Source organism: Balaenoptera acutorostrata, chromosome 3, assembly GCF_949987535.1.
Source record: "Balaenoptera acutorostrata chromosome 3, mBalAcu1.1, whole genome shotgun sequence".
Lineage (NCBI taxonomy): Eukaryota > Metazoa > Chordata > Mammalia > Artiodactyla > Balaenopteridae > Balaenoptera > Balaenoptera acutorostrata.
In genome coordinates, this window is record NC_080066.1 from 79,677,390 (window position 1) to 79,698,690 (window position 21,301).

Consider the following 21,301-nt stretch of genomic DNA (forward strand, 5'->3'; position numbering starts at 1 on the left):
CTAAAAAGATATTTTTTTCTTTTTATCTTGTCACATCCAGTGATGAGTTAAAAGATGATGCCATTCCCTATGCTTTTAAAAATAGATCCAAAGCCTGTGTGGTAGCGGATATCTTTAAATGTTCTAAATGATGAGGAAATGAATTGGGAATTTTCTTTAGTATGTGAGAATAGCTCGCTATATATCTTAATTAAGATACCCTTCCACAGAAAATGAGAGGAATGCTTTAGACGGGCACTGTCCAATAGGCTTCTGTAATAATGGAAATGTTCTATATCTGAAAAGACGGTAATGTATCTATGTACAATACAGTAGCTACTCGTTACATGTGACTACTGAACACTTGAGATGTGGATAGTACAAGTGAGAAACTGAATTTTTAATTTTAATTTAATTAAATAGTCATTTGTGGCTATTGGTTACTATATTGAACAATACAGGATGAGATCACTCTTCCTTACCCACCAGTTTAAAATTAGATAAATTATTTTGAAAGAAATATTCTAGGAGTCTCATAAACTCCAAAGGCTATGAAACAAAAACCAAAACTCTTAAACATTTTGGGAACACCTTTATCTAATTTGGAAAGAAGAAAGACGGAGAAGCTTATCAATTTTTCTGAACATGCTCTAACACAGAAATTATTACCGATATTTCATTATGTTTAGGCTCCTATTAGCTCTTTTGTCAAGGTGGTTTGACTAGCAGTTCTCTTTAAGTTCCAATATGTTAAATACCATTAAACACTTTAATGCTAACATTACACCTCCAATGTGTGAAACGTTTATGCTAATAGCATAAATCATCTCCAGCATAATCTTTATCAACTTACCAAAATAATAAGGCAAAACAAAATCATTTGGCTAATTTACCCTACCATCATAATTTTAAAATAAAAATGTGATACTATATTCAGGAGCATACACTTAATTTATCTCATTTTATGTAACTATATTTTGTATTAAGCAATAAAAATTTTTCAAGATCTAGCCGAGTATCTAAAACCTGACAACTAACAAACAAAACAGTTCAGGTCACTGGAAAAAAAGAAAACCCCAACCCAACTCAAATTCTAGCTTTAAAATCTGTAATTAAACCTCTGGGCCACTGATTTTAAAAATAGGCACATTTAAGGGTCAACATTCAAAAACTAAGAAAGAAAAACTAGGTAATTATTATAAGAATTTTTTAGTTACTGCTGGTCAACTTATGCAAGTTTCACACACAATAATGTACATAAACAGTTTCCTTCTACCTCTGCATTTTGTGGGACCTGAATTTACTAAAAAGAGGCTGTTTAAAAAAGAGTAAGTAAAATTTCTGCTTTAAATAATTGGACTCACTGAGATAAGAGTGCTAAGTAAGTAAAAGTTAAAGAAATTTTACTTAAAGAAATTTAACTAAAAGTTAAAGAAATTTCCTAAAAACTATTCCCTATTGATTTTTCTGATCATTTTGGATCCATTGTTTTCTATGCATACTGACCTTATGCATAAACTCAGATAAAAAGCGTATCTTTAACATAAATGTCAAAATCTTAAAGTTTCTGAACTTCAGGGCTTCCCACTTTCCTGGTTCCCTCTTTAATCAAAATTAAAACAAGCACAACCCAAAAGAAAAAGACATTTAAAAATTTAAGTACATGAAATAGCAGTCTAATTTAAGAATCTCCTAACATCCAAGAATATTTAAACAAATGACAGATTTGATAAATATCTCAATGTTTTCAGTATTTTAATATTACATAAAAGTAGTAAATTTTGCCATAAAGTCCAACCTACTACTCAAGTTTTTATGGTAATTCCAAGCCTGGGGGGGGGGGAATATTTATATAGTTCCAGTACTAAATATTGTAAGAACTGAAACCAAAAGGCATCATAAAGCAAAATGTCTGAAGTAGGACTAACTCAGGGACACACAAGCTATCCATGAAAGATTCTTTTCATCTAATTAGTTAGCCTGATAAAAACACAACTGAAATTTCTGTAAAAGGCATAAATATATGTTCATATTTTCAACACTCATAAATAAAAGGACCAATATCTTTTCCCAAGAATTTCCGCAGAACGTTTAGCGGTGAAATAATGTAAAATTTCCTTTTTAACAATGATAAGAAAAAAGAATTCTAGCTTTCAGTACAAAGCAGCTTAAAATCAATTACTACTGCTGCTGTCTAAAAAGTATAGTTGAGTAATAGTGGTTTTCAAGTGTGAGAATTTCATCTTAGGTTAAGTCAAGCACATTTTAATTAATCTTAACATCACTGGGCATATTTTATCAGTTCTTTATTGTAACCAGTATCATTTTTATAATAAGCACAAATTTTTTTCCTGAGAGATAAACCATGGAATTTTTAAGGGACTGGGTTTGAAACTTGTATGCTAGGATAATGTACTGAACAAATCAATGAGGGTCACTTCGCTATCTACATTTTAAAAATATTTAGACCTAACAATACAGCACCTGATCCCTGTCTTCAATATGTTCATGAGCTAGTGGAAAGGGACATAAATTTCCTTCTAAAAGATTAATAAACCTGACCCGTGACAACATACTCTCCTGGCAGGGGCTTAACTTCCTGGTATTTGTGTCCACTTGAATCAAGAAAAAAAGACCTTCTTGGATTCATATCTCGAATATAGTCTCATATATTTTTGATAAAGGGAAAAAAAATCAAAGCAGATTTAAGCTAAACTCCTTGTCATCCAATGTCTTTAGCATTCCAACTTCAGAGAATTCTTAAATGACTTCATGTTTTCCTCATCATACAAATGTTAGATTTAACCCTACTGGGCCCATAGACAGCCTGGAAATTTGAATTAATTAATTATATACTTTCCTCTCTCATGTTAATTAGCAGTAAATCCCCAACGGAACAGAAATGTAGCTCTATATACTCTCATATTGGTTTCTGTGCTTTTATTAACTGAAAATGTTTATTTGAAAAATAAATCTTAGAAGTATTTACAATGCAATTTTAGCTACTTGCTGCTCTAATTCTTATGATAATACAAATTATGTGGGGAGGCAGGTGCCAAAACCATGGCTATACCAATTTTCACTACTATGAGTTCTATTAGAAGAGGCCTGCTAATTTCCTGCATTTAAAAACATATCTAGGATAGTTTTAAGTTCTTCATCTTAAATAGAAACTAGTAAAAAGCTGCTTGACTGACCATATCAATTAGCATTCATAAAATTGTAAGTCTGATCATATATGCAAAATATATTTATTTGTAAATGGCCTAGTGTTTTTCTCAGTGACATTTTCTTTCCAATGGAGTACTTGGATACAACCAGTAGTAAGGATAAGTGAAATCTGGCCCTTTGCTATGCAGACTAGTTTACTTGTCCTTGGATGATAGAAAAGAGAAAACCTGCTCTTAGGAGACAGACCTGGGTTCAGTTCTGGCCTCAACACTTAACTAACAGGGTGGGGCTTAAACAAGTTACCTAACTTCCCAGCACCAATTTTTCCTTACTTATAAAAGGAGGCTAGTAACAGCTAAATGACAGAGTGGTTATGAGAATTAAATGAGGTAAACATAAAGTCCCCAGCGTAGTTCCTGACACAGAGTAGCCCTTATGATCATGTTAGTTCCTGTCTCTTCTTTCCCAGATTCCATACAAAGAAGGTGAATATTCAAAATGTGTTTCTAAGCTTGAGTTTTAAAACTTGGATTTCTGTGTTGTCTCTAATAATATTAAAATAATCCCCTGAAATAATGAAAAGAGCATCATGTCTGTACTTGCTGCAATTTTTATACCTGGAACACTTTGCAGCATCTTCAGTTCAAGGCCTAGAAAATGGAGGCTGATGAGATCAGAGGAAGGCTGAAACTCCAGAATCCCAAGGTGAAGAGAACAGGAATCCTCTCCTCCCAAAACTTTCCTTCCTTTACCTCTAAGACTTTCTACCTTTCTGCATAAAGGACACAATTGAGTCATATCAATGAGAAAACTGAGAGCAGGCCAAGTTCTTTATAAGTAAGGAATCTCAGAAATCCATTATTCCTTGCTATTTTTCAAAGTTCAAAAAATATTCAAAGTGATTTTAAGTCCCATATTTATCATAAACACATATTAATATCTTATAGCATAGTACATAATACAGCTACACAAAAGCTACATGTGATATAAAACATTAACCCCTTCTCTTTTCAGATAGTGGGGAAAACAGGGTTAACATTTTTGCCTTTTCTTTTCTGCACATAGATGCCCAAGCCTCTTATATTTCTAACAGTACAATACGGCCACATAATCTTAAATAACAAAATATGAAAAGGCTCTTCTCTTATTAATCTATTTTTTTCCTAGAGTCTGTTCAGTCTATTTATTAAATTACCCCAAGCATCCATAAATATATGGAAATCAACCTGAAAATTTAAAAATAAAAACCGGAAAAAAAAGGAAAGCATTTTCTTTAAGCCCAGTATCACTCAGGATTTCTCACTCTTTCATAATACCCATAAAATGATCTTAAAAATGAAATCAAAATATTAATATTCAAAATATAAATCTGTCCTATCATCTTAAGATAAACTGATAAAATGGAGTTAAAGAGTGAGCTTAAATTTAACTGGTTTATTATGAGAATTATACAAAAATTCCATAACTCAAGTGAGGAAATACATTTCACTTAGACTCTGGCAATATTAATTTAAAGTGCTAGTTTTTACTATAAAGCATTGATGGGTAGACATTTCCCAATATATACAAAGATGAGGTATTTACCATAGTCTTTGGATAATATAATTACATACTATACGATTTTCTTATTGAAGAGTTAGAATAATAATAATAAACTAGATGTGGTAAAAATAAAATACATGTAAGAAAACACATATAAGACTAAGGGCTTATGATACAGAGGACTAAGAAAATATATCATCCTTTACGTATTTTTCGAGAACATAAAAGTCACCTTTGACCTATATCAAGCACAGGCTATCAACTTTCAGGCTACACTTTTCTAACATACCAGCCATGTCATCTACTGTAAGCCTGGAAATACTTAATACGATCAAAGCTGTCCCCCACCCCTCGACCCCCAAATGTAGAACAAAGAGAAATGCTGTAATAGAGTGATCTGTGCTCTTGAAAGAATAAAATCTAAACTCAATCTGAGTTATAGTCTCTCTGCTTCAGGGGTCCTGTGTGATTAATTTTACTAAACTTGCACACACACCATTTTCAAACAGACTATTTTACTTAGAATTGGACATAAAAGAAAAAAATTTCACATTTGAAAGACAGTTGCCAAGGAAATTACATAGAGATCAAGTTATTTCACTTATACTACCCATCTAAATCTACCTCTCACATTCTCCAAAGCTCTGTTTATATGGCTAGTGTGAACACATACTTTTTAATGAGTTTAAGGATATTTTGGCTTGATTGTCATCTAGTAAGGAAGCTTACTGAAAAGTTAAGAACCAAATGCTAATGAAGTCCAAAGAGGCCTTACCAAAGCAGTCAGAGAACGAAAAAGTGCTTTCATTAGTTCTCACGTACACTGGTTAAAGTCATATGCTACTTTAAAACATTTTCAAGTGGTAAAAAGGGAACGGACCAACATAACTGATTGTATACCTATTTTAGGAAAATGTGATTAATTTTTTTTGTAACTTCAAACATTAACATTAAAAATGCCTCCACTCCTGACCAAAAAAACTCGCTAAAGTCATTTACGTATTTAATAAAACACCTGAGCTAATACATTGTTTTGGAAAAATTGAGGAGGAAAATACTGAATTCCTGACATAAACCCAAGATTGTTATTCACTAGTATAACATTTTTATGTTTATCAACTATCTTATAAAGATAACTCCTATTGAATATTCCAGAGAAGTTCACCTTCTTTTTAGAATACACAAAATCCTCTGACTTAAAGATATTTTTGTAGAAACATACTAAGTAATTAATACTGAGTAATTAATTTAAAAAACAGAGAAGTTTTACTTAGCAACACAGAAAGGTATTATTTTAAAACATCTAACCATGTGCTATAAATCGACCAGAAATACATTCTTTGGAAAATGTATAAATGCACTCTTTGAAAAATAGTGATTTATTTTATGAATCTGTACAGGGTCAAAATTCTAGTTTGATTGGAAACAGATGGTATCTGAGTAAAGTCAGGCTCCGGACCTGAAACTCCAAACAGGAAATACGGCCCTCACTAGCTGACTGCTTCCCTAATCATTCCCAGAGCTTCATACTTGTTATTTTTATGAATATCTAAGATGACTTTCATCTTTCCCTTCTATCTACAAAGCATCAAGTAATCTTCCCTCTTTCTCTCTCTCTGTGTTATATATGTATTTTACATGTAGATTATATGTTTACAATATAAGAAAACATTAAAACAAATGTACTTTCAAGCTCATTACTAGTAAAGACATCAGGCATTAAAAAAATATCCCACAAATTCAAGTTTATTTTCTATATTATTTTAAAAATAAAAGCCAAAAACTATTGAGTAACTATGTCAAAGACAACTTTGCTAACCTTACTTACAAAGAAACATACAATCTTAACATATTACAGAAAATGATAAAACAAAACCTCACAGGTTTTAGTAAAAAGTAATTAATCTACCCTCCCTTCCCTTAAACAAACCAGTTAGAAGCTATCTGAACAAAGAAAAAGACTTACCGTTTTTCCATTGTAGTAATACATCAAAGAATTGCTGCCCATTCCAGGGACAGGGTAAGCACAATACATGTTGATTTTGAAAATGTTACTGTTTGCAGCTAATGCACACAGCTTCTCTCCAAGACATACATCCACACAGCCAAACAGAGTTAAGTCTTCAGCACTATGCATCCACACATGATCTACTCAAAAGGAACTTATGCAAAATAGGACTGAACCAACTCACGGAGCAGAGAGGGAGGGTTTGTGCTGTAAGTAACCTCTTTCAATCTCTATCAAGTCCTCACACTGGTGGAGGATACCAATAAGACAAATTTTGGAATATAAAAAAAATACAAGCCACAAGTGCTAAATAATAAAAAGTGATACAGTGTCCTGGAGATAAATATCTGAAGGAATTATTAATATTGTCATATATATAGTATGTATGTCTCTTTCAAAGAAAGACAAACTGACAGATCTGCTAGCCTATTTTTAGTTTAAATTAGAGCACTTGTAGCAGGGAAACCTAGCTTGCTACACCTCTAGCAACATTACCATCTGGCATGGCCTACAGTTGCTTCTAACTTTGATAAACACATGATCAAGCAATCAGGAATTGGAAACACTGAATCATGTGTAACAAGAAGGATCTAAACAGTTAAGCCTTGTACAAAGTCACTTCCTGGAGAAAGCGGACCTGTCATGTAAGTACCTCTAAACTAGCTAGAACAAACCATGATTTTTTATGTTATAAAAATGGTATGGAAAGAAATTTGAAAGGAACACATTTCATGAAAAAGCTCATTCCAACAATTCAAAAAATTATTTTGAAAATAAATGATCTGTTTTTAAAACATAATATTTAATATAGGTTTTCAATTATAAAGCTCCTTAAATTCCTCATTCATAACACCAATTAAAAGTTTATAATGGACTGCACTCTCCTAGAATATGTACTAAGCAATTCAATAATTAAAAAGAAAAAACAAACAAGGTTTTGTTTTCCCTTACAGGAAAATATGAAAGGCTGGTATGTATAGACAAAATGCGCACTGTAGCTAATAAACTAAAAAAGATTTCTTGGAAGTCTTTCCTCCAAGTTCATTATTTTTCTTAACTAACACTTAATATATTCATATTTTTATGTTCAAATTTCTCAAAAAGGGAAAATAATCAGTGTGGGAATAAACATCTCACAGATTTAAAAAATTCAGTATACTTAGAAGTCAAAAGGTCTTAGACATTGTTTTGCAAATACTTTCTCACACACAAACATATTTCATTATTTAAAAAAATTTCAATTTGTCTTTTGGTGTGGATTCTAACCCAGAAAAACAGAATAGCAACTTTTCTTTCCTCTCATTTCCCCCATGAAAACCTCTTTGTACTATCTCTTCTCCCTGTGCCTTGCAGGTTCTCACAAAACTGTTCATCAGAGGACAGCTCACAAGCTGCAAAAAGGGACACATCACTTTTTTAAAGGCACCTTTCATGAAGCAGAACTGCTCTAAGGGAATATTCTATAAGGGACCCCCAAACCCCCCATTTTTATGAAAAATATTGATTAAAAGATAACAATAAAATCAAATAAGACCAGCTAAGTTCATAATGTTTTAAAAGCTGATGGTGTTGGAATAACAATAAAACCTCCCCACACTCTCCAGATATAGAAAAGGCTAAGCAGCAGCTGCAAAAGAACATCACTGTACAGCAGACCATTAAAATGCCAGTCTGCAGAGTGGCTTGTAACTTCCTCCCTCCTGAGAGACCACAAAGACCCATTTCAATCCTTAGAGAACTGTGTAAAAAGCGTTGACTTACAATTAACAATGCCATGCCTTAAAACCATTCAAGTAAATTTTAGTCTTTTATAGACATAGTCTCTCTCTGACAGAACAGCTTAAAAAAAAAAAAGGAAAATCAACCATCCAAAATAAAATTTCCTTTTTTCCTTAATGATTAAAAAAAAAAAAAAAACAACTTACTTTTAAAATAGAAATTTAGGGGACTGGGGGAAAAGGGCAGCCACAAAGCACTTCAACATTTTCTTCCTACAATCAGTAGGAAGCTCAGCTTCAACCTGAGAAAACTTTTATATATTGATTAAAAAAAAAATCCACCTACAGTAGTTAGGCTTGTTTCTTTGGGGCTTGCCAGAAAAGAGAGAGTACTATGATGTTTGTTAAAACAAACAGCATAATGTAAAATCCAACTATGCAATCTTGGCTATTAAAGCACAATGAAAATTTGAGTATTTCATTAACAGTTCTTTATTTTAGAGGCAACTATATGGTATTCTGAAAGTAATAAACAAATATCCAAGTCAAAAAAGTTCAGAGTAAAACCAGACAGCATAATACTCTTTTACTGTTCTAAAGCAGTTTATTAAGGAACTGGATAAGACTTGCTATTAAACCTGAAACCTGAACTTTGAAACATAATAGTTTCTAAGCAGAGCTGAGTAATTAATTAAAAGCTTTTGCTTCTACTTTTCATTCCTCCTCTCAAAAACGCAGATACAAAATCCATACATGTGTTTAAATATAAGACTGAGCCCCCCCGCCCCCACGTACCCAACACAATCACTTGGTATACACTACTGCCAAAACTGAGGGTGGATGTAGAAACTTGAGGGAAGAGAGAAGAGGTGGGGGCGTGGGCGTTTACATACATATGGCATTAAATTTATTCCTCAAAAACAGCAAATCATCAAGAAAACTGGTGGTAATTTAAATAGTCCCGTATTTTACTCGTATGCTATGGTAATGTCCTTCAAGTTTGCTACTCCAAAATAACATCTTTTTGAAGTCTGCCTTACTCAAAAGAAAGTAAAACTGGTTGATGTAGACATATTTTTAACACAGTTACAAATTATCTTCTATGATAAAGTCCTTTTTCTCTTCCTCAAAAATATTTTTTAAAAAAAATCTAATTTAATCTATGTAACAGCTGCAGCACAATTTTTTTTCTTAAGCAGAATCATATTACAGGAAAAAAAATGCATATAGATGGATCAAGTGCTGCTCTAGTCAATGCAGTTGTTTAATCTTTGCCTCTTTTTTTTGAAGGAACATGTCAAGGGTTAATCCTATGACTCAGTCTGACAAAACGAGTCAGCTGGAGACAGGGCCACTTTTTAAACCTGATTTCAGACAGACGTGCAGCCTGCACAGGAGCTCTGAACTGTCATGCACTTTTTATCCTGAATTGTTTCTACCCGCAATTCTACGTAATCACTTATGTGTTATTCTAAGATTATGTGATGTGACTCAATATTCATACTACCTAGTCCAACAATCTAAAAACTCACCAACTTTTATAGCAAAATGGGCATTACTGTACACACTGGCAACATGATTAATGAAAATGTCAGAGAGCCCTGAAAAAATATGACTTGGAGCCATACATCTTTTATTAGCAAACTGATTATTCCTGGTTTGAGGATTACTGCATTTCACTGATTTTTAAATATACTTCCCTGCCTTCAATAGTTCAGGATGTGATGTTTATTGCCATTCCAACAATCATCAAGCACAGACCTAAACTAGATAAGAAAAAGCTATTATGTGTTTTGCCTAAGCAATTTACTTCTTTCCAGAAGATTTAGGAAAAAATGTTTCCAAAAAACCTACTAGGTAGAGACCTTCTGGCAACTTCAGTTTAAATTCCAGGCCCTTATTTCCTTCTTATTTTTGTGTTGACTGGGAAACAGATCATCCTTGGAGAGCTATGCAAAATTTCCTGGGGTTACCCATGCAATATTTTAATTTATTTTATTAGCTCTTCTTTATCCCTGATATTTGGATTGCTATAACTCTCAAATCTGTTTTTAAAACTATCTTAAACAAGAATGTTTCAAGAGTGACTTAAAATTCTAAAAAATTTTTAAAAGAAAATTTCAATTTAACTGAATTACACATCTTGAATTAATTAATTAATAAAGGCCAGTTAGTGGTTAATATTATTGTACATTTTTCTAAAATAAGCAGGCAACATTCCAGTGTCCCAAAAGGCCAGAAGATCTGGCTGGAAAAGTAAATCTAAAACCCACTCATAGGATTCCTCATGAAAAGTTTCAACATTATTTCTAAGTGAATCAGTTCCTGGAAAACAAGACTTTCAGAGTAAAAAACAAAGCTAAACAAAGTTCACATGTGAATAATTCCACAAATGAACTCTATATATTCCTGCTTTACGAAACTCAGTAAATAACTAATACAGTATTGGTTGCAAGGGAGGTGCGGGGAGAGGATAGGTTTAAGAGGATAATAAATAAGAGAATCTACAAAGAAGATACAAAAGATACAAAAGCAAAAGACCCTTCCCCAATGTCTCCTCTTCCTTACTTAGCATGTAGAAAGATGACTAGTAAATGAATACTGTCTCCTAAATGTGCAGTACTTTAGCTGGCCTGGCTAACTAAATCAGATGCCAAATAAGACACCAAAAAATTCCAGGTATTATATCTGAACATTATATTGCAAATTGTTATAGTACATGCTGCTTTGTAAATAAAGTCACTCCTAAGTGTTCAGGAAGTTGGTCTTCTGCTCTTTTTCTAATATTTAGAAATATTCTTTTTCTCACAATTTAGAACATTTACCTTTGCAAAAAATAAAGCAAGAATTAAAACTCTAGCGAAATAATGCATCCCTCTCAAACCGATCCACTAACAATCAGTACCTATTATTTAAACATAATAATGCTATTTATCTGAAGTCATATAATGCATCTTCTAACTCAACAATATTACTCTCATCTATCTTGCTGATACTAATCAATCAGTAAAAAGGCTTCCAAATACTGTCTTTCCACTGTATGAAAATATTAAAAATCAAAGACCTGATTTTCTGATCTTTCCTCAGGTGATATTTTGAAAAAATGGTTCCAATTATGCCTTATTTGTGAGTACCTAAATCCTAGCCAAACCAATAATCAGAGTTATATTACAGATTGGTCTGAAAACTGGTACACAATTTACTTGAATATTGATTGGAAATGAGGAGCAATCAACCCCCCCCACCACACTTCTCAGAGTAAAATTCATGCTAAAGTTCACAAATCACATCATCTGTCTCAGACATAAAACATCAGATTTCTTATCATCTCTTTACAAAAATCTCAAGCCTAACATGAGTTTTAGAAATGCTTAATGCTTAACAAAATAGAAAACACCTATCTGTATAGCCAATGTAAACAGTCAGCTGTATAAACTGCATTTATAGGGCAAAAGAACACTTGTTTAATTCCCCTTTTGACAATCATATGACCAAAATGAGGATGTGTAAAAACAGCCATACCTCCTGGAGGAGAAAAGCAGATAAATCTCTTTCTGAGGTAACTAAATAGTATCCCTCTGACATCAACATGAACAGAACTGACAGATCATACAAAGCTTCTAAAAGGCAATCATTAAATACCCCTTCAAACAAGATAGAACTACCATTACTGAGAATATATAAAACATGAAGCGAACTTCATGTTTCTCTTGATCATGAACTCACTATGACAAAGCAGTTTTCCTCAAAAAATTAAAGTCCCCCTCCCTAGTAATTCCTGCATCTCTTGGCTGTCCATTTCTTTCCCCATATGAATTGCAGTTTGTCACTTCTCATTTACCACTTGAAATAACACAAGAGAATCATTAACTATGTTGCAACTTGATAATTTTCCTGCAGATGGCTCTATAATCACAGCACTAATGGTGTGTCTGCGGTAAAAAAAAGTTGAGGAGAGTATCCAGGTTTTAAAATTCTTTAATAAACCAGCAATTCTGATGAGCTTTCAAGACTGGGACAAGGTATTGCACTACTGACTTATTAGGTTACAGCAAAACAAAAACTAGAAGCAAACAAAGCTATTATTTTAAACCATAAAGGTAAACAATTTGATCTTGGGTCCAGTTAGCTCTCCCTTAAGGAAAGTGCTCCCTGGTTTTTTATTTCTTCTTTGACCTGTGTAATTTTTTTCTTCTGAGCTGGAAAGTACCAGATCCTTTCGATTTATGAGAAATGGAACAGTACCATGATATTCTACTCTATTTTAAATTTATTTTTAAAGAGACCAGAAATAACATCTGCATCTTAGCCCAGAGCCATTTCAAGAGTCTGCAACTGGAAACTCTAAATAACTTATACATTAAGTTATTTCTGGCACCCAATCTATGTTTTGTTCCAGTAAAAATTCTTGCTAGTGGTAGTAATTTTTTAATACTTCATACCTCTAATTAATTAAGTACTGAATATCTACCAAATCATCCTGCCTCATATTTGTAATGATCAAGTAACAAAGCAGAGTTCATTTTAGCTATACTCACTGGAAGAAATCATGCAGATCCTGAATTTATGAAAAGACCCATCTTAAAAAGAGAATGATTTTTAACCATTAAATTCTGGTGACCAACTCTCAACGAAAGCCAAGTAATACTTCAGTTTGAAAACATATATGAGGAGGGTATAATAAACAGGGGAGGAGATGGGAGGTAGTGTCAGTTCAAAGCAAAACAAAAGTTTCAGTAATGCTTACTTAGTATGCTTCACCGGTAAAGGTAATATGCCACCCCAACAAGTGTTCCTTACCAGACAGATTGGGAAACACAGTCACAAAACTCTGAAAGAAGAAAATGTGTTAAGCTACTTGTTCTATGTATCTCTATCACAAACACTTATAGTAGGGCAGAATAATTCTCCCTACCACTCCTTAGTACTCTGTAACATGAGATAAGCTGCTCAGGTTCCAGACACTGTAGCGTCATACCATATGATGAAAAAGAGCACTAGACTAGGAGTCAGGAGACAGGGATTCAGGTTTTAGCTCTGCCTCTTAGGAGGCATGAGAGCTGAGGCGAGGTCACTGAATATCCCTGAGTCTAAGTTTCCATTTCTGGAAAACTCAGGAATTAAACTAGGCCAAACATTTCCTAGCCATTTCACCAACAGTAAAACCTTTTATTACCTACTCCACCCCAAAACATTGAATTCCTATTTTGAAAGATTTTTGTCTCCCAAACTTTTTTTGAGTTATAATGAATATTTTTCCCTGTTAAAAAAAACCCATGCAACTCCCATTCAGAACTTCTGATTAAAAGGAAAATGAAGCATTGCCATGCTGAGTTGAAATAATTCTAGTGAAAGAAATCTGATAGCACGGATAATTTATTTCTGTAAATTACACAATTTGTTAGGTTTTTCTGAAATATTTACATTTTGTATTACTAATTTTGAAGACCCAGGTTATGACTCACTGGCATAGATGATACCTAATGTCCACACACCAACCTTAAATTGTATTTTTATAATCATATCTGCAAGTGGCACAGTTAAAAGCCCAGAGCCTCACATGAAATGAAAGGTTGATCAGATAGGGAATCAAAAACATAATTACAACTTCTCAATTCTAAGCTAAGAGTCCAAATGCTTGTATTCTAGTAACATTTATAGGCTGGCAAGTGAATTAGCTTTACAAGGGGTTTAGTTATGTATCTCTAGTAATATTTTCGTTTAAAACTAACATCTTTTTAAATAGCTCTGTAGTGTCTAGGATAAAATGGTAAAAAAAAATGAAAAGGGTTGACATCTTACCAATAGGTAACAACTCTTACCTAATTCTGTCATCTAATTAGTTCGATAACAATTTTGGTTTCTTAATAATGTACAGTTTGATCTACAGGTCAGACATTTTATGTTTAATACAGCACCACCGGGAAAATAAAGATTTTTGGCCATCTTCTTCAAATTAACATGTAAGCCTCTACAGAGACGGTTTTGTTATAATTTTAGCAGGCAACAAGAGTTAAGGAGACGACCCTTAACTTAAAAGAGCCCATCTTAACTAAGTAGGCTGTGGCCCCTGCACTGTTCGGTCATAAGGAAGTCGGGCCTGTCATTTGCTTCTTTGTGCCTTTTGGCTGGAGAATTTAGTATGTCATAAAAGAGACTGTTACGTGGATTATAAACAAAAGTGCCTGTAATGAATACGTAGGTTGGATAGTTTACAGGGTATAACAGAAGAATAAAGGGTGAAAAGCATGTAGCAGTACCACAGTACTTTTACAGCTGTATGATCTTTTTTTTTTAAATTTATTTATTTACTTATTTATTTTTGGCTGCGTTGGGTCTTCGCTGCTGCACGCAGGCTTTCTCTAGTTGTGGCGAGCGGGGTCTACTCTTGGTTGTGGTGCGCGGGCTTCTCATTGCAGTGGCTTCTCTTGTTGTGGAGCACGGGCTCTAGGCACACGGGCTTCAGTAGTTGTGGCATACGGGCTCAGTAGCTGTGGTGCACAGGCTTAGCTGCTCTGCGCCATGTGGGATCTTCCCAGACCAGGGCTTGAACCCGTGTCCCCTGCACTGGCAGGTGGATTCTTAACCACTGTGTCACCAGGGAAGCCCCAGCTGTGTGATCTTGAGGAACACTGGGTTGCTCTAACACTGGTTATTTCAGACTGGAATGACTGATATATTAAAAAGATTCAAACTGTGTTACTATTGTTAAAATTGGAATAAAGATCATATGAATACAGGATCACAATTATTAATGCTAAGTCCACACATGGAAAACCAAATTCAGGTCTTCCTAGCTGTGATGTATCTAACTGAGAGTAAGACTATGCCTATGTAAATGGGAAGAATTCCAGTGATCTTTGCCACAGAAAACACTTCCACTTTTTTATGAAAAACTGGAGCTTTTTTTTTCTCCCTGAAAAGCTTTTACAAAGTTTAACCATGTTAAACATCTTACAGTATAGATAGTTAAAATATACTTGCAGTTCTCCTTGAAGGATATGTTAATTTCAGATTATTCAGTATGTTGTTTATACCTTCTCTGAGTCAAATGAGTATGATCCAGGAAGAAAGAACAACTATGGCTGTATTGCTAATCATTTGAGTTTGTTCATTTATTCAACAACTATTCACTGAGCATCTATTATGCACCTAGGAGCTGCTGATAAAGCAATAAACAACATAAGTAAAATCCCTGTTTTATCAAAATTCTCCTGGGTAAGACAGATAAAGAATAAATTATAGTACATCAGATGGTAGTAAGTGTTTCAAAGAAAATTATAGCAGGAAAGGAGAGAGGGGAATATGGGGCATGTTGCCATTTTATATAGGATGGTCAGGAAAGATTCCCCAGTGATAAAGTGATATGTGATCAAAGAGAAAAGTATACAAGGAAACTAGCTATGTGGGTACTAAGGGAGGTGTGCTCTGGCAGAGAGAAGAGTAAATGCAAAGGCCCTGAGGCAGGACGGTGCTTGATATCTTTAAGGAGCAGAAAAGAGGGCAGAAGGCTAGAGGGATAAATTAATGGAAGATGAAGTCTGGGAGGTAGCAGAAAACAGGTAAGAAGGGTCTTGAAAGCCATTTTAAGGACTTTGGTTTTACACAGATAAGGGATGCTGTTGGAGGATTTTGAGCAGAAGAATGGTATCATCTGACTTAAAATTTAAAGGGATTGTCCTGTATTAAAAAAAATGATTTAAGGAAAATTGGGAGGTCAGTTGGGAAGATGCTGCTTTAATTCAGGAAAGAGATAAAAGTGTCTTGGATAATGAAGATAGCAGCAGGTGGTAAGAAATGATCAAATTCTTGAAGACAATTTTAGTATGAGAAATTTAGTATGGGACGATAACCACTGTTTTACTTTTATGTCAATGAAACCATAACTTTTTTTCCTTTAGAAAAAGGTTTCCTGTATTATGGTTTTCCATACTCATCTGTCACATGAGGATCATGACACTACATTGTTAACTACATCAATCCCAGCACACTGTAGAGTTACGGCTGAATTACTGGTAATTTACCATTTGGGGGGCAAATTTATTCCTATTATTGTGTATAATTAGGAGTTAACTGTACAATTGAGGGAAAAAATAGGACAAATAGTTCAGTGTCTTATACAAAAAAAGCAAGTTAACATATTTTTGATGATTTGCAATAGCCAGAGTAGGAGAAAGTTGAAAAGTACAGCTTGGAGCAGGAAGTCATTAAAAGATGATGTTCCCCATTACAGATAACATAAAATAATAGCTTCACAGTATTTATTTTTATCCTCTTAATTTAATTCAAAAAGCATTTCCTGGATACTCCACTATGTGCCCAGAGGGCGATAATCACTCAAATGAAAAAAATTTTAAAGTTAACTTATTTCCAAAGGTCAAAGTTACCTTTTGACTATAAGCATCTTGAAGACAGGGTACAAGGTCCATGGTTTATTATTACTTAAATATCTAAAGCCTAGAAGAATTCTTAATTCACAATAAGTACTTTATATTTACTAACTTTATCAGAATGAATTCATATTTCTCTCAGTGGAAATTTACTAAACGGAGTCCACTCTAGTAGCAATAAATTTCTAATTCTCATTCAAATTACTGTTTTTTGAAATTTATAAGTATCTTTGGTGATGTTGAAAAAGATATTGATAACTTAATTTCAATTATGTCAAGTATTATGGTTTAAAAAATTATCAAGCTCAAGTTGGAAAACCTGAGAAGTTTTATTACTTATTTATGAAGTATTGATTTCTTATTAACACTAGCCATCATAAAACTAAAAAAAAAAAAAACTAAATAAGAACCATAAATATTCACTTAAATTTACAGAGATTGTGAGTTTTCTAGTCATCTGAGTGAAGAGTCTCTTAAGTTTTGAATGAAGCTTTTAGGTTTAGAGAGACATGTCACGTGTTTCAATAGAATCTGTCTCACAATCATACATGGGTTGGAACTGATTCTCAAGCTGCTAGGAATTACCTTTTTAGCTTTGGGTTCTATGAGGAAGTTGGACCAGGATAAAAGATGGTGATTGGGCACATGTATATATAAGTTCAAGGAAAAAATTATAATAGAACTGTTTATATCAAAGTTAAATTATTTAAATACTTTAAACCCAATTGTTTCAAATAAACATTTTCTAATATATCTCTACATGGACTTACTTTTGATGTCATAAACTTCTGCATATTATTACCTAATATGACATTTAAATCCTAGAAAAATTATGACTTCGTAGCATCCACTTTATATATTGAGGTTCTTCCACCATCCTAGTCAGGTACATTTTAAGGCAAATAACTGTCCTGGAAAGTTTCTATCAATGTGCCTAGGGCCTTAAGGAAATGATGAAGGGACTAATGAATATCACGTAATGGATCTAAAAAACAAACAAACAAAAACCAGCGTTTTATTTTGTTTCTCTTTGGGTCTGTTTTTCACGGGAAGTATATTTATGAAGAAGGTAAGAATATATCTACTCTAGGCATAGACTTATGGTCTTTAAGTCTAATGCAGGGGTTGGCAAATTATAGTTGTGGGCCAAATCTGGTTTACCACCTGATTTTACAAATAAAGTTTTACTGGAACACAGTCATGCCCATTCATTTATGTATCATCTGTGGCTGCTTTCACACTCCAATATCAGAGCTGAATAGTTGTGACAGAGACTGTCTGACCCACAAAGCTGAACATATTGACAACAGAACCCTTTACAAAAAAAGTTTGCTGACTCCTGGTCGAGCACACTGAGGAAGAGTAGAAATATAGGCTGTAAGAAAGAGATAGCAGATTCTAGCAAATTTTCCAGAAACAATTTCTAGAACCAAATTACTTTTGAAAATTAATAAAATGTTGTCATATTATAGATATATTGGGTTATGTCTTAAATTAAATGCAGATAATAAAAAAGACAAAAACTTTGAAGGGCTAACACTTTAAAATTTGTTTAAAATCGGGACTTCCCTGGTGGCGCAGTGGTTAGGACTCTGCACTCCCAATGCAGGGGGCCGGGGTTCGATCCCTGGTCGGGGACCTAGATCCCACATGCATGCTGCAACTAAGAGTTTGTATGCCACACTAAGGAGCCTGCAAGCCACAACTAAGGAGCCCGCCTGCCACAAATAAGACCCGGCGCAATAAAAAAAAAAAAAATTTGTTTAAAATCTATTCAATGAATACAAACACGGGAGAAATAAGGAACTATCCTGGAACTAGTACTGTTTTTAAACTGCTTAGAAGTCTAAGTATGAAATTATCTATATAGCATACATTACACTCTTTGAAATTAGTTATCATACAAGTACACTAAATGACTTTTCAAACTAAAATCATCACTGGTTAAACAAAGGGAATATCAGTGATGGCAAATTTCATGTCAGTAAATTACTTAGGATATAAATGCCTTCCCTAACCTAGAATGAAATCCAGAGCCCCAAACATCCCCAGTGATAAACTCTGGAGTTTCTTAATTTATTCCTTCTTTCCTATACTTGAAGAAATTGTATTAGATAAAAAACGAAACAAAAAAACTTCATGGTTCTACTGATGCTGAATGACAAAACAGTGGGCTTAACGTCTGAAAGCATTTATAGAATTCAACCACATATCCTTTAAAAACCATACAAATTACACACACACACACACACACACATTGGGGCTTATCCTACATCTGGTTTGTAAAGTCTCAAAGATCTAAAATATAGCAGCTGAGGAGTTCAATAAATCGTAAAAGCTGGTTCTGAAATTCAGCCATGTTCTTTCTTCTTTAAAAAGAAATAGAAAGGTCAGAAAATAACAAATATCACTGTGGTTGTACCATCACATCAGTACAAACAGATACAGAGGACTTGCTCACTGGTAACTTTCCTTTTTTTTGACTTGAAATCAGATCAAAGATGGACTGGCTTGTTACAAAAAACGAACATCTTAGAACTATGGATTAAAAGCCCATTATCTACACTGATACAAGTCTGACACTGTTCTGAACAGTAGTTACTGTCAGCATAAACAGTGGCTATTTCTTCTTATTAATGTATGAAGAAAATCTTTCATTCAATGACCAAACTGAATATGAGTTTGGAATGGATTATAGAACCATTCCCTTTAGGTACTAAGATTTTTCTGCTAGAATGACCTGTAAGGTCAGAGAAAGAATCAGTCAGTTTGGAAATTTTATATCGAGGTAGCCTTCAAACAGAGACAGCTTATCTAACATTTCAAAATAAGAAACTCTTAAGTACTTAGTTGTTGTGCACCCTATGGGCTTGTCTGCTAAAGGAGCTAAGCAAATACCTATTCCCACTCATGTTCAGGAACTGGAGTGTTGACTTTATGAAGTTTAGCTGAAGCTGGTGCTGCATGTAAATACTGTTTATTCTAGAATCAACTAGGATTCTTGCTAGTTAAGGGTCTCGGATAATTGTCTACAAATACAGTGTTACCCTAGCTTCCTAATGACTTCCACAGAACACTCCCACACATACACTTGTAGCTTATCGCACTATTTTTGTGGATAAACTGGAGGTAACAATATCTCTATAGTTCTACCCCTTGACCTTTTTCTTACTGGTTCAGATAACCACTAATCTTTCCAGTGGTACTTTTCCAAGTTATTCATTTATATCAGCCCCAGAAAGTTGTATCTGTCCTCCCTTTCCTATTTTAAAAAAAATCCTTACTTTAGCCACCCTCAAAATTTAATATTCTGACTTTTCTATTTAATATTCTTACTAAGTATATTTAGTATGTACATGAAAATGCTAGATCACGGTACATGTTTAGTGGTCTTTGTGATTTAGAAACACCTCAGAATATCTCCAATTATCTCAAGGGGTGTCCCTAAAATAGAAAATTTAATACTAAAAATGACAAAAAATCCACATTAATTAAAAAAAGCCATTCCCAACAAAATAAAATCCCACAAAAGTCTGGCAGAAAGGAAGGTCATTTCCTGAACTATAGCCAATTACCAATTCAAAGGTTACAGAACTCTGTACCTGTCCGCAGCAAAGCAAGAAAAGGTGGTGTCTAAGCTGCTTTGATTTATCTCAGAAACAATAAAGTTCCTTGTGAGGGAAGAATCAGAAAAAAAGTTTTTTCACGATGGCTAGGGAGGTTAAAATATACTTTGAGAATTTAACTCTCAAACTCTCAAAAAAATTAAAGCAATTATCTGATAAACTGTTACAGCTTTTGTGGGATAATATATACACACTTAAAGACAGAGGACAAAGACTAGCATGATATTTGATTAAGAAACAAATAGATTGTGTCATCAGCCTATGTGTGGGACTATAAACCAGTTATGTTCAAAATGAATAAGACATGCCGGACTTCCCTGAAGACGCAGTGGTTAAGAATCCGCCTGCCAATGCAGGGGACACAGGTTCGAGCCCTGGTCCGGGAAGATCCCACATGCCGCGGAGCAACTAAACCCGTGCGCCACAACTACTGAGCCTGCGCTCTAGAGCCCACGAGCCACAACTTCTGAGTTCGTGTGCCACAACTACTGAAGCCTGCGTGCCTAGAGCCCGTGATCTGCAACAAGAGAAGCCACCGCAATGAGAAGCCCCGGCACCGCAACAAAGAGTAGCCCCCGCTGGCCGCAACTAGAGAACGCCTACGCGCAGCAACAAAAGACCCAACGTAGCCAAAAATTAATTAATTAATTTAAAAAAAATGAATAAGACATGCCATTTTGATGCAGAGCATGAAGATGTTCAAAAGATGTTTTCAAATGCTACTGAACAAGATCACAACTTGGATATAAAGGCATTCTGAAATTTGTCTAGGTGTTTACTTTCTGGTGATAAAAATCTTGAAAGTGTCTTGCTGCTTTCTTCAGGATTCTGCATTTTCTGCAGGCATTTTTAAAAAAAGATCTATGT

At 34.1% G+C, this 21,301-nt stretch overlaps 1 protein-coding gene across 11 annotated transcripts in view; it reads right to left on the reverse strand.

The window, feature by feature from the left end:
* Positions 1-21,301, reverse strand: part of TCF12 (transcription factor 12) — a 375,328-nt gene that overhangs the window by 53,482 nt on the left and 300,545 nt on the right. Inside the window, exon 1 of one of the 11 annotated variants that reach the window (XM_007194945.3) lies at positions 6,659-7,160. The exons of 8 other annotated variants lie outside the window; for them this stretch is intronic. In XM_007194945.3, coding sequence (XP_007195007.1) covers positions 6,659-6,829 — 171 coding nt within the window. In that variant the 5' untranslated portion in view covers positions 6,830-7,160. Of the gene's footprint in view, positions 1-6,658; positions 7,161-21,301 lie in introns of those variants that run through there. 2 more of the 11 variants (XM_057542298.1, XM_007194946.3) reach the window with 2 other exon arrangements.